The sequence below is a fragment of the Peromyscus leucopus genome, chromosome 6, assembly GCF_004664715.2.
Source record: "Peromyscus leucopus breed LL Stock chromosome 6, UCI_PerLeu_2.1, whole genome shotgun sequence".
In the NCBI taxonomy this organism is placed as follows: domain Eukaryota; kingdom Metazoa; phylum Chordata; class Mammalia; order Rodentia; family Cricetidae; genus Peromyscus; species Peromyscus leucopus.
This window is the reverse complement of record NC_051068.1, coordinates 74,279,760-74,294,974: the sequence shown is the minus strand read 5'-3', so window position 1 is coordinate 74,294,974 and position 15,215 is coordinate 74,279,760. Positions and strand designations below refer to the sequence as shown.

At 40.6% G+C, this 15,215-nt stretch overlaps 1 protein-coding gene across 1 annotated transcript in view; it reads right to left on the bottom strand.

Annotated features, from left to right (window-relative positions):
- Nucleotides 1-15,215, bottom strand: part of Spag17 (sperm associated antigen 17) — a 244,861-nt gene that overhangs the window by 62,053 nt on the left and 167,593 nt on the right. Inside the window, 3 exon segments of the mRNA XM_037206932.1 lie at nt 2,076-2,220; nt 5,847-6,064; nt 14,476-14,635. Of these exon segments, the coding sequence (XP_037062827.1) occupies nt 2,076-2,220; nt 5,847-6,064; nt 14,476-14,635 (523 nt within the window).

The following is a 15,215-nucleotide window of genomic DNA, read 5'->3' as shown; positions in this document are numbered from 1 at the left end:
GCCCATTAAACAGTGCTTAAAGCATTCCACTGCTTTAATTAACCCAAAGTACCAAAGTCCAAATTCCTCCAAACAAAAACATGTCAGGCCTATCACAGCAATATCCTACGCCTGACCAACTTCTGTCTTAGGGTTTCTATTTCTGTGAAGAGACACTATGACTACAGCAGCTCTTATAAAGAAAAGCATTTAATTGGGGTGGCTTGCTTACAGTTTCATAGGTTCAGTCCAGCATCATCATGGCAGGGAGCATGTTGGCATGCAGGTAGACATGGTGCTGGCTGCATCTTGATCAGAAAACAACAGGAAAATGGACTGAAACACTGGGTGGTATCTTCAGCAAAAGAAACCTCAAAGCCTGTCCCCACAGTGACACACTTCTTCCAACAAGACCACACCTACTCCAACAAGGCTACTCCTCCTAATAGTGCCACTCCCTTTGGGGCCATTTTCTTTTAAACCACCACAACTATATAAGAATGTATTAAAACATTAAGCTGTATGCCTTAAATACACTCTAAAGAAAACCACTCTGCCATTAAAGAGAAAGAACCTGGAATAACTTGGGTTTGTAAACACTCTTTAAATTGAGGCCAGGCTGAGTGGTACCCTCCCAGATTCTTTGAGTAGGCTCTAATTAATTAGCAGCTGTAGCTTCCTTTTTCATCCATATATTTCTGACAATGAGATGCTCAGCTGTGAGGGAAGACCCGTCTGAACTCACCCGCTTATGCAAACTGAATATGCCAAGGATTGAAGGAGAGAGATCTTGGAGTCAACATCAAGAATGGATGAGTAGTGATCATTAGCTTTTAGTTGCCAATTTTGGCCCTAGGTCTTTATCAATCAGCCAACTACAGCTGTGACAATCCTGTCTCGAATGGGGACAACGAGCACAATAGACGGTACTAATGCACTTCCTGCTTACTGCGGCCATGGCCATGGTTCACAACAGCCAAGCTTAAGAATCAATCAAGTATCCATTAAGAGTGAAGAAAATGTGACAAAGATACATTATGGAATACTAGTCAGCTTTAAAGAAAAAGGAAATCCTGTCATTTGTGATGAAACTGGAGGACATTATGTTGAGTAAGACAGGACTAGGAAGACAAATGCTGCACAATCACACACACATATCACACACACATGCACATATGCACGCATACACTACACATCACATGCATACAACACACATATATCCACACCACATGCCTGCATACTCTCATATACACAGATACACACACATATATACATGCAAACATACATTCACATGCATGTCTACACACATGCACAAATATAGGCACACATATGTATACATTTGCATACACACCACATATATACATGTATACGCACCATAAACATACACATGGAATTTTAAAAAGTTGAATTCACAGAAGTGGAGAGTAAGATGATAGTTACTAGCTGTGGGAGTTGGAAAGATGTTTGTCAAATGTTATAAAGATTCAATTACAGAGGAAACATAACTTAAAGGTATCTTGAAAGGCATAACTAAAGTAAATATAATAATATATAACACTTGAAAACTGATAAGCATAGGTTTTAAGAGTTCTCAACTCAAAACATGATGTGTGTGAGGCAGCCTGCTTGACTACTGCACAACATACAAATACTTCAAAATGTGTTGCATATGATAAAGAGGTACAATTTTTACAATTTAAAGAACACACCAAGATAAACCTTATGACCACCATCATCATCATCACAATGGGGACCAAAGGACCCTCTTTGGACTGCATGTGTATTCTCTGGTTGACTCCCTTATTTTTATAAATGTTTTTGATAATGAGATTTCTACTTGTTTCATACTAAAAAGTTGGAAAATTTGCCGGGCGGTGGTGGCGCACACCTTTAATCCCAGCACTCGGGAGGCAGAGCCAGGTGGATCTCTGTGAGTTCGAGGCCAGCCTGGGCTACCAAGTGAGTTCCAGGAAAGGCGCAAAGCTACACAGAGAAACCCTGTCTCCAAAACCAAAAAAAAAAAAAAAAAAAAAAAAAAAAAAAAAAAAAAAAAGTTGGAAAATTCTGTTGTTACTGTCTTGAAAAACACAACTCACTTGTTTCTCCATCATCTGGAGGAACAATATGATCTTCATAAACCTGATAAAAGGTTGTGATTCTGGTACCATCAGCATGATCCACAATCCGGGTTCCATCCTTCTTCTCAACAATGATCACCTTGTCTTCTCGAGTAGTCATGACCTGAACGTCAGAAGCAGAGCATAATCTTCAGGCTGGGTGGTTAGACCCCAGTAAGCTTATTTCTATGCTCAGTGAATGTGAAGGTTTTGTCATCTACTTGATCTACTACTTTCAATGATTCCTGAGATAGATAGGACTCCCATTGTATAGATGAGGAAATTTAGGCTTATAGATCTTTAAGAAAAAATGTTAAAGTCACTCAAGAATTAAGTGACAGGGAACATTTCAAAATATAAAAGATAAAGAATCAGGACTGGGTCAATAGAGGTCAGTCTGGGATACAGTTCATAGGATCTGTTTCCTTGGAAACTATTGAGATGAGATAAATGTGGCACCCTTGTGTTGTGAGATCCCTGCTTTAAAGGACCACCCTGGATAGGGTGAGCTGCAAGTTGGCTATCAGCACAGTGATGGAGACTGTAGAGGAGAGAGGCTGAAGCTCCTTCTAGCCAAGATAACTCACATCTACATAGACTCATTTGCCTGTCATGGTGACCCACATCTACATAGACTCATTTGCCTGTCATGTGACCCACATCTGCATAGACTCATTTGCCTGTCATGGTGACCCACATCTACATAGACTTTTATTTGCCTGCCATACATGCTGTTTATGGACTTGAGGGGTTCAGAATGCTATGTATGTGGGTTGCTGTTAGTGTTCTAGCTTATGAGGATGGAATGCTAATTGTACTGTGCTTCCTGTCCTGAATCTTTCCTTAAAGCTGAGTAAATGTAATCATGTGTGAAAGACTATTCTGTACTGTTAGTTTAAACACAGGTTCAAGTAGAGTGTCTTCCCATATGAGATGGAGAGGGTCTGGGCAAAGTATTAGTAACTTTCTCTTCTCTGTGAATACATATATGTCCAGAAACAACTTAAGGGAGGAAGCTTATTTGGGTTCATGTTTGATAGGAAGCAGTCTATCACAGCAGGGCAGGCATGGCAGTGGGAGCACAAGCTGATGATGCTGTGTCTGTAGCAGGAAGTAGGAGAGATGAGTGATGATGGATATTGGGCTGGCTTGCTCCTCTTTGCTCTGCATAAACCAGTCTAGACATCCAGCTCACGAGTAGGGTGAGTCTTCTCCCACCCTCAAGACATGCCTAGAGGTGCATGTCTCAGGTGATTTTAAATCTAGTCTAGTTGACCATGAAGATTAACCAGCACAGAAGGGAAATGGCTGAATGGATGACCTCAGACAGAAAGACAACAGGTCAACAGTCCATCACCTGTCAGTTACAGAGTGCTGAGTGCAGGGTGTGCAGTATGATGAATGCTATGGTGAACTGGCATAGAATTCCTTACTCTAGAGAGTTAGAGGTCACTGGAAGGAGGACGTTTCACGGCTGCTGGGTTCTGTGGTGAGTGCTTTGCTTGGCTTAGTTCTCTGCCCAAGGAAATGGTGCTGAACTTGAGCCCAGGATGTAAGAGAAGGGTTGTGGCTTGAGCAAAGCATATGGAGGGACAAAGAGGAGTGGGCAGATAATGGGAGCCTGGGAGGCTACAGACCAAGTGGGAGAGACTTCAGACTTTATCCTAAGTGAAATGAAACACCACTGAGTGGTTTTAGATACATAGACAGAGTAGGAATCATGAAACAGTCAACTAATTCTGGCAGTTCCTTCAATCTGAAAGAACAACCAGTCCTTTGTGGACTATAGCCAATCACTGACCAGCTATTGTGAACTGACTGTCTCCCCCAAACTGATATGCTAAAACCCCAGCTCCCACAGTGGGACCATTAGGAATTGGGGCTTTTGGGAAATGACATGCTTATGAAGCTAGAGTCCTCTTTAGTTAGATTAGTAACCTCATAAAAGGTATTCCAGGGAACAATCCCTTTCCATTTTCCGAGGCTGCAATGAAATCAGGCTGCAACCTAGAATTATGTGCTCAGGCCATGGAGGTTATTCACTCTCTTTTGAAATATCTCACTTTCAGAGCTTCCATAAATAAATCTCTGTTGCTTATTAGCTTCCCAGGCTCTGGCATTTTGTTATAGCAACCTGAATGGACTAAATCACTGGTAAAGTTCCCAAGCCATATGTGTGTATCATGCATGGAGTAGGGGAAGCTATGTTATGTGGTCTAGAACTCTTTTCAAGAGAAGACTCCCAGCATGGAGAGTGAAGTCAGCAAACTGATGCCAGCTCTAGGCTCATTTAACACTTGCCTCTTTGGAAGATAGCAACTTTGTCTTAGACTTGTACTGTTTCTGGGTAGCTGTTTCCAGAGACCAAATGGGGCGGGGTTCTATGGGTCTATTAGTCATTCCTCCCAGACTTGAGACATCAGGACAAGTAGCACTTGTCTGTGAGATCATTGCTGGGTGGATTACAACTTTGTTGGGTTTATACTACAATTCAACCATTTCCTTCCCCTTCTTTGAAGATATGGCATCCCTAAGAAATATTATATATTCCAAACTCCACCTCAGTATTTGTTTGGATATTCCAACTTGTCGGTGCAGTTCTGTAGATTATAAAATGCATATCCACTAATTAGGCACTCTCAATTTTCTAGACGTCTACTGTCCTAACTGTTGGGGATATTTGGTTTTGATCAGTGGTCTCTATGTGAGAATATATTCACTAGGTTTTTCTAGGCCTTCTGGGAAGAGGTGACTGTCACATATTATCATGATAGGCAGACATTTTAACTTAGGAGAGAAATGTATGCTGAGCTCTATTTTAGGTTCTCATTGTATCATTGATAATCCCAGTCAAGAATGCATAATGAGAAAAACAGCTGTATGACGAGGTAACTGAGAGTATGAGCTTTGAAAACACACTGTCATAGTTCGAACTCTGGTACCATTGATGGCTGGGTGACAAACTTTTATGACATTTGTTTGCCAATTACTGTTCTAGTCGAATAACATCCTGCCCAGTTGTTCACTGATGTTGAGTACTTTAGTTATGCAATGTGTGATTCTTTGAAGGCCTAGGTCATGAACAAATTTTGATCACTCACTACAGAGGGCTATAGAAATGAAACATGTATACAAATATATTTGACATAAAGAGACATGTGGCATTAATCACATTTATCTGTAAGTAGTATAAAAAAATTCATGAGGTAGCCAACATTGCAGTGTACTACAGAGGCTAAGGTAGAAGTTCAAGTTAAAAGCCAGCCTGGGTTACACAGCAAGACTATCTCAATAGCAGCCACAACAAAATTAATTTATTTAAATAAATAAATGAAAGAAAAGAAAAAGAATTAAAAAAATCTATAACCAAATCCATGATCTGAACCTCATTTCAAAAGTTGGTATTTTGTTCTAATATGATTTCATGTACACACACACACACACACACACACACACACACACACACACAGAGTAATTTCAGAAAACAGTATGCTTGCCACTACACTACACAGTGATTTTTAGATTGGGGACAATGGGCCCACCCATCCATCCATCCATCCATCCATCCATCTACCTACCCACCTACCCACCTACCCACCTACCCACCTACCACCTAACAAATATTTGAAAGTTATGATTTGCCACACATTCTTCTACATGTTGTTTCAGGACTCTAATAAATTTGTTTAGACATTTTTGTCTTAATGGTTTAGACATTTTTTTTTTGTGATGTGCTCTAGTTTGTCATACCGTTCCATTGATGGGATCTGTAGCCTGGAAGGATAAAAATGGTTTCAAGTTGGCAATTTTCTGTAGTCCTTTGGTGCCAATCTGATTTCCATCGGGTGTTGTCGTAAACCAAGTGCCAGCGTGGGAATCCATAGTAGTTACTGTATGAGTCACCTCTGGGAGAGCATCTTGGGTTTCATTCTTATGTGCCATAGATGTTTGATTTTTGTGACCTTTTCCTGTTGATGTTCAAGTACAATTAGACAGAGAAATGTAACTATAACACTTTCATAAATTGTTCATTAAGTCCCAACACAGCATAAACTTACTTAGACACTGACATAGAAAAGCAATAGTCATCAGTTATATTACTTTTCCCTAGAGAAAGTTAGGCTAAAAATAGATCAGTCTGGGACCTAACCCTTAGCTGAACTGTCATCGCCTTCCCCCAGAAAGACACACATACATGCAACTTGCTGTTTGGGGAACAAAATCAATTCTGTTTATTTCTGTAGTTTTAACCTTCCTTATTTATCCTGGAATCCAAGATCGTGTAGTCTATATTCTACTTTTTGGTGCCTCACATTTCTCCTGCATATCAAATCTACTCCTTCCTGTCTTTGAGACCTTTAATCTCCTCTGTCTTGTCGGTTCTAAATCTGGGGAACCTCACAAGCCAGTCATGCCCTTGAATTCTCATTAGCAGAAATGACTTTGTACAGTTGAATCACTACATCAACAACTATCAGATGCATGCTCCCATTTCTATCTTCCTCAACATCTGGGGGAACATGTGTAGAACCATAGATCTCCTCATGGGACTCTGCTACCAATGTCTCAGTTCTCTATCCTGGTAGATTTTCACTTTTCTAAGAAAACTCATAAATCAGACTTTCTGATCATCGGGCCTCAATGATGACATAAACACAGACTTAGAAATACATTACAAGCAGAGAGTAAAGGATTGTTAATTCTGGGAGGAGTCTCTAAACCCAGAACATAAAATGTTCATGCATGGGAGTACAAATCTCAGTTCAATGCACAGGGACTCAATGAATGGGAGGAACTAAAGACGTGAGGTAAGTTCAGCCCTCCTGTTGCCCCTGGATTTGTTTGTGACTTGTTAATACTTCTGAACAGCATCAGAGAGGAACATGGTGCAGCTGCAGAAAATGCATAGACACCCTCCCCCAAGAGGGAGCAAACACTGGGTGCTGTGTTTTCTCTACTTCCTCTTTCCTCTCTTCCCCTGCCTTGTCCTCTTATTTTCTTGTTGACAGCAGTGGAAGAGTCATGCCAGCATGAGAATGCAAGAAAGATAATGGAATGGGGAGGGGAGTGACGACAGCATGGTATGTGCAGACACCCTCGAGCAATTTATTAGTCAGGGGATAAACTTTGGTTGAGAGGAGAGACTGGAGAGGGAGGCATGGATCCAGTAAAAGTGTATCTTTATGGCATGTTACAGACCTTGGAATTTCCTACAGAAAACACTTAAGAGGGATCGTGACATTGTCAAAAGATAACTTGGGTGCTTTTGGCAGGAATATGGAAAATTAGTCATAAGGAAAGTATGAGCAATAGTCAGAAAATATTAGAGAACTAGATATTCTAGATGGCAATAGATACAAATAAACACAGTGTTGGTGCCAACGGAGATGGGAGAATTCAGGTGTGAAAGGATGAGGATGGGTATGAGAGCTGGAGGAACACAAAGGAAGGATCATGTGCAGACTCTGAAATCTTAAATAACTAAGTGCACAAATAGATGAAGTGAAGAAGACCAGGCAGTGACCAGACATGAGGAATAGGTGCAGCTGGTGTTCTATTTCCAGCAACATCACCAACTAGATATGAAGAATTCCACAGAAGATAACTAAAACTACCAGAAGGTATTTACTAGATACAAGTGTCTCTGAACTGCTAACTGAATGATATGGTCAGCATGAGCCAAGGACCCAGTAAAGGCTGGGGTGGAGGAGAACCCAAGGAAGTGAAGCTTGGCCTGAAGAGGGCTTTGCCCTGTGAGTCCTTCTCAAACTGGGGTGACATAGCACTAAGGAAAGAATGAAAGCCAGAGCTCATTCAGGCTGGTGCCGGGGAGTTTAATATGAAACACTTCTAGAAGCTGGAGACCGCAAAGAGCTGGCCTCAAAGAAAGTGTGAATTATTTACAGTATAAATGCATGCTTTCTTCTACTGTCCCCCAGCACGGCCAGACAAGTTTTCAATGTTCAAATATGGCACTGAGCACGGAAGGCAAAAATGTTTCAGCTATATAATAAAGAAAATGACCACTGCTTAGGTGACGTTTTCAAACCCCTCAGAATAATAATTTAATATTAGGGTTAAAATAGAAGCCCTGATATTTTCCTTCCTGAAACAAAACTATTTTCAAAGGAATGCATCTATATTTGTATCAGTCCAAAGAATTTAGAGTTAAAGCAATAAGAAATAAAAACAATCATGTAATAGCCCCAAAGCACTGAAGTTTAAGCTCTTCAATGGAGAGTCAGAGGAAGCATCTGAATAGGCACAGAAATCTGAAATGTGAGATTCCAGGTAGAATGGGCCAGGAAGTGTGAATAAAGAGAAGGCAGGCTACCTTCAACCTCTGAGAAACAACAGGGGGCCACAGCCATAGCCTGTATTGTTTTGGGAGTTACTTGGACAACCCTGACCACGAACTCTAATGGAGGTTTCTCATGCCTGGTACTGGGGCTTTTGTTAGATAGTATATTGCTCTTGTGGGGAGCATTGTCGTCTCAAGTGATACAACTTCATCAAAATATAGATCCTATAATTTTGGCTAAATATAAAGTACTATGATTCCTTGAGGCTTTATGAACCATGCTTGATGTTGTTTGTCCATTCTCCCTCCTCTGTCCTCTGGGTTGACCTCTTTTCTTAGTCACAAATTAGAGCCTTCCTCCTTGTTTGTCCCATTTCTATTTTTACATTGCTCATCCCCTCTCCAGTTCTTTTACTTTCCAGGTTTCTGTTACTCCAGGTTAAATTCTCATATCTGAAGACTTGGAGCTAGGGATTCTAGAAAGGGGAGAATATGTGGTGCTTGTTTTTCTGTGTCTGGGTTATCTCACTCCATGTTTTCCAGATCCATCCATTTACCTGTACATTTCATGTAGGCAAGTCCCTACTGCTTAAGGCACTGCATACTTTAGACAGAGGACATGGAAGATTTGAGCTGGATATAATCCTAAAGCCTCCTTCCTGCACTCTAGCTTTTTTATTATGAGAAAGCATTATGTAAGCTGCCAAGGGAGGGAAGCAGTCAATAGTCCTGTCCAGCTGTAATGTCAATGAACTACAACAATGACCAACATGGTAAGAGATATCTAAAACTTCAATAGTGACATTCATATCTTGGTGGTAACCAACAGTTGTGTAATTGGACTTAGGTCTCATGCAATAGGAGGAAAATCATGCCTGGTACTAGAAACCTACCCAATTACCAGGGCTAGTGAGGTCATGGGTCCTAGAAGAGAGCATATACCACTGCTTTACTAAACCAATGTAATTCCTAACAACATTCTAAAACTTACTCTTATACCCATAGATAAGTATATCTTTCACCCCCCCCTTCAAATAATCTTCTCTTTATAACAAAGAGACGATTACAGAAAACCACAAAAGGTCACCACAGTGATCAACAGATGTAGCTAGAGTTTTCCTGCCTTGCCCACAGTCAGGACAAATCTCTCTCACCCGCCAGTCCCACAGCCGCTCAGACCCAACCAAGTAAACACAGAGACTTATATTGCTTACAAACTGTATGGCCGTGGCAGGCTTCTTGCTGACTATTCTTATAGCTTAAATTAATCCATTTTCATAAATCTATACCTTGCCACATGGCTGGTGGCTTACCAGCGTCTTCACATGCTGCTGGTCAAGGCGGCAGCTGGCAGTGTCTCTCCCCCAGCCTTCTGCTTCCCAGAGTTCTCCTCTCTCCTTGTCCCACCTACTTCCTGCCTGGCCACTGGCCAATCAGTGTTTTATTTATTGACCAATCAGAGCAACAGATTTGACATACAGACCATCCCACAGCACTTCCCCTTTTCTTTTTTTAAAAAGGAAGGTTTTAACTTTTATACATCTCCAAAGCCAGCTTGGTATATTTGGGAATTTGGGCGTAGCTTCTCTTACTACTTCCTGCTGGAGGGGGGCGCTGTATCTTTTGGGGACACAAAGAAAATTTTAGGATCATGGAGTAGTCCGTGACTAAAGAAAGAAAAGGGGGGTTAAACGCCCTACAGAATGGCGCCATGAAGAGGGACTAATGAAAAAAGAAAAACCGGGACTAAAGAAAGAAAAGGGGGGTTATACGCCCCACAAACAGATGGTGGGGAGTCCAGTCCCCATCAATGCATCTACAATACAAGGCACAGAAAACAGCGTGGAAGAATGGGTGGAACCACTGGAAATGACAGAAGAGCAAAGAGTCAACTGTTGAACTTTGTCTCCTAGAAAGGACAGGCAAGCCACACTCATGATACCTCAGCCATAATGGCTGCCTGAACAAGAGCTGAATGATGATAATAGCAATAGAAAGGCTAACTGGGAAGGGGGAAACATAATGGGACCCTACCCCTAGATGAGGAACCACAGGCAACCAGTGACTGCTGTGAGAGGGGAAACCAGTCTTCTCCAGGGTTGAGTACTCTAATTGGTTGTCTAATACCGATGGGTCAGTCCTGAAATCATACACATCTATAAGCCATACTAGATGGACTCAGCAGATTGTATATACTTGTATATTTACATGTATATGTATCAGCAATAATCAAAGAAATAGACACCATCAATTTGGGAGGCATGTGGGGGAACAAGGGGTTGAAAGGAAGAAAGGGAAGGAGAAGTGATGTAATTATATATTAAATTTATTTAACTTTATTTTATGAGCATTGGTGTGAAGGTGTCAGATCTCCTGGAACTGGAATTACAGGCAGTTGTGAGCCACCATGTGGGTGCTGGGAATTGAACCTGGGTCCTTTGGAAGAGCAGCCAGTGCTCTTAACCACTGAGCCATCTCTCCAGCCCCGTAATTATATTTTTATATTAAAAATTTAAAAAAAAAAACAGAGAATGCAGATTAGAAATAAAATAAGTGAAAATATATATGGAAAAAGGTAACAACTGAATTTTAAACATATTAATGTGAGGGTTTTGTTTTGTTTTGTTCTTTTGGTTTTTCAAGGCAGGGTTTCTCTGTGTAGCCCAGGCTGTTCTGGAACTCACTCTGTAGACCAGGCTCGCCTCGAAGCCCCTGCCTCTCAAGTGCTGGGATTAAAGGTGTGTACCACCACTGCCTGACACATTTTTATTTATTTATGTATTATTTTAGGTATGAGTGCTCTGTCTGCATGTATGCCTGCAGACTAGAAGAGCACATCAGATCCCATTATAGATGGTTGTAAGTCACCATGTGGTTGCTGGGAATTGAACTCAGGATCTCTGGAAGAGCAGCCAGTGCTCTTAACCACAGAGTTATCTCTCCAGCCCCCTAACATGAGATTTTAATAGAAGATATAATATACTTTAGAAGAGATCTCAAAGATAGACTTGAGTCAATGATTTAGACTGAAGGTGAATGTCCCAATCCTCATCACCCCAGAAGTAAGGAATAGGAGGTCAAAGGCCTCTAAAATGTTTTATGAGAATTACAGAGAGAGAGAGAGAGAGAGAGAGAGAGAGAGAGAGAGAGAGAGAGAGAGAGAGAAGAGAAAAAAGATGTGGATGGGAATAATATTTGATGAGATAATTATTGGGACATTTAAACATCAGTGAGAGACACTTATCTACAGATTCAAAATGCCTAATGCATTCCTACTTGTGGTGGTATTCTAATTGTACTGAAATGTGATTTTGATTGTATGTTAATAAATAAAGTTGCTTGGGGGTCAGAGCTATTACAGCCATTGCAAGAGTGTGGCGGTGGTGGTGCACGCCTTTAATCCCATAGATCTCTGTGTGTTCAGGGATACAGCCAGCATTGGAGACATATGCCTTTAAGACCTGGGGGGCTGTACATACAGACAGTGATGAGGCAGTCACGTGTTTGGGTTTACAACCAATGAGAAGGCAGAATGACTATGAAACGACTTACACACAGGGAAATAGCTCTCTTTCTGGAAGCTGTAACCACGGCAGGAGGGAGGGTGAGATTTTAGCTCTGAGCTCTGACCTCTCGGCTTTCTCTTTTACATTGGTTCTGTGTTTCTTTTTTTATTATTATTATTATTATTTATTTATTTATTTAACAATACTATTCAGGTCTACATAATAGCCACAGATTCCCTTGTTCTCTCCCTTCCTGCCCCCTCCCCTTCCCCCCAGCCCACCCCCCATTCCCACTGCCTCCAGATCAAGGTCTCCCTCGAGGTCTGGGATCGACCTGATGGTTCTGTGTTTCTTATTTAATAAGACGGTTGGTTACATCTACACCCACTTGTGTGCATAAACAGAAACCCACACATAGTCAGATTGTATTTGAATCATTATAAAAAATGAAGAAGGATCGGAGGACAGATGATCTTTAGAGCAGTAGGAATTAGGCTAACAGCCATCTTTAAATGAGTGTGGAGGAGGTCAAACATCAGTCTAGAATGCCACACTCAGGGAAACTGTCATTTGAGAATTAGGACAGTATAATGAGTTTTTCAGGAAATGTCAGTTATATGATAATAAATTAAAATCTCAAAAAACAAAAACTTTCAAATTTAGCTTTGACAACACCCACCTATATGCCCCATATAAGAGACACATTTACGCACATGCCATACAAAGAGGAACATGAGAATGGAAAAGTCCTGTCGGTGAAGTTTCACAGAACAACGGATAGCAGAGGTACAACCACCTAAGCAAAGAGGCATTGCGGGGTGGGGGTGGGGTGGGAAGGTAGGGAGCCTCATAATTCAAGTAGAAAGCAACACTGTCAAATGATGACAAGTTAAACTCACCACAAAGAATAATTCTAAAGCTGTATTTAAAATTATATTACCAAACTATTTGAAGGAAAATCTGACAGAACCATTAAAGACACAAATTCTGCTTACAAATAATGCGAGAAGACAAGGAACACAGCATCCAGGAGGCGCTACCCTCCTTTCAATAAATGTAAACATGGTGAATAAAGTGGCGGGGGAGAGTAAAAGCGTGCAAGGATACACGGTAAGGGCTGGCCATTTATCCACAAGCGAGGCTTGTAGTCTGTTCTGTGTAGTCTGTGAGGTAATGACACCTCATATTTCTAAGCAGCTAGAAGGAATGTAAAGTATTTCATGATGCATGGGAACGATACCGAATTCAAATTTCAGTGTTCATAAATAGTTTTTATTGGGATGCAACAGATTCAAGGCTTATTGAATTATGTATTATCAAAAAGTACTCTCATGCTCCAGCAGAATTGCTGAGTAATTGTGACAGAGAACACATGGCTTGCCAAGTCTGTAAGATTTACCATCTTGCCCTTTACAGAAAAGGTTGCTAAACTCAGGTATATCTGGAAAACACAACTAACAAGTTTTATATAATAAATATAAAGAGAACACTGTACAAAATAACTACATGATGTATGCTGTTTTTAAGCATAGATTTGAATTATTGATCACATATTAGGTTATAAATTATATTTCAGCAATTAAGAACCAGTGATTAAAATAAGCTAGGAATACTATAGAGATTTGAAAATAAATGTAGATGGAGACTTAAATAATTCAAAAAATTTCAAAGAAATTGTTACAATGGACAAGATAGATAATGTTAAAACTAAAAATTATTAATTCTTGTGGAAGTTCCTGTGAGTAAACTCAATAAACACTATTGAATATTCAACCTCACTATTAGTCAAATAATAACAAGATTCACTAATTAGTTATCGATCGGAATGAGACTTAAAAATAATATTTGGCATTGTCACGGGTGTGAGGAAGCATCTGCTTGCATATTGTGGTAGTAGGAGAGTAGAAACAGAAATTCTACAGGCAGCAGTCTTTGATGTCAACTACTGCAGACACTATCAACTATTACCTAACACCCCCTACACGCCAACCCTCACAAGGCAGCCAGAAAACAAGGCACAGAATGTTGGTTCTTTGTTTTGGTGCCCTGGACCCCAGCCAGGTGCAGCCCATGACAAACACAGGGAGGATTAGGGCCAGCATCAGGAGTCTTCTGTGAACACAGACTCTTGAATTTGCTTTTTTTCCTTTCTGCTATGGAAGCCTCATACATGGAAGCCTCATGAGTGCATCTGAGGGGCCCTGTCTCAACTTGAAGGAAAGATCAAGAGCATCCCAGGGATGCTGATTCAGAATCTTGGTATTATCCTATTAGCAACTTCCTCAAACACTACCTCAGACTGTACAGCTAATTTGTAAGAGGGTACAGAACATAGGAGACTGCTGTGCATTGGGAAATGTGCAATATTTATTATACAGAGGAAAACACAGTTCATGAAATACTAAGCAATCCTGTTTTGGCAATGAAAATTCACATATGCATATGTGTATATGCATATACATGAATATATATGAATATATTAGAAAGATGAGCGTTATCATAATAATATTGAATACCCGTTAAGCATTTGAAAACTACTAAGTTCAGCAAGTCAAGAAACTTCATTGGTCACCTTTCTTGGTAATGACAATCTCAGATGGTCCTATTTCTGATTTGGGCTGAAAAGCCGAGTCCACCAAATCTCCATTATGGGGGCTTGTGGATATATCAGGAGACACATAAACAGGACCCGAATCAGGACTTCTGCTCACAGCACCATCTGCAAAGAGAATCTGAAAGGGACACAAGGTCTCAGAATTCTCGGAAGCCAAGAGGAGGCCAGTCCATAATGAATACTGTGTCCAACATTTTTGGGCTCAAAACAATCTAAAGAAGAAAGGTTGATGGAAGACCTCCATGCTCTACACCAGAAGGTGCCATCAGAGGGGAGATTTGGATCTGGAAACAACAAAGAATATGATTTCATATTTTCTACCCACCTCTGTCTTGTTTCTATTTCCTACCTTTAGTTGGGTTCATATATTTTTTCTATTCTTCACCCTTATTCTATATAATTGAAAAACCATATGGATGAATATTGTTCAAACAATTATGTTTAAAATGTATTATATTTTTGATGCCTGATTTCTTTTACCCTCTACAAAGGATGTCTGCCATCTCTAGGTATCACAGATACCCTTATGAGTACCCATATGCATAGTCTCCCTTGAGTCTGATAAGGAAGTCATCTGCCTCTGTGACTCTCATCTGATTCTTCCTGGTCTCCTCAGGAGCTTTGCAGGCTACCTGTGCAGTCCTAAGTATCAAGATTAAATTAGCATCAACCCAGACTGGCACTTGGCTGGGATGAAT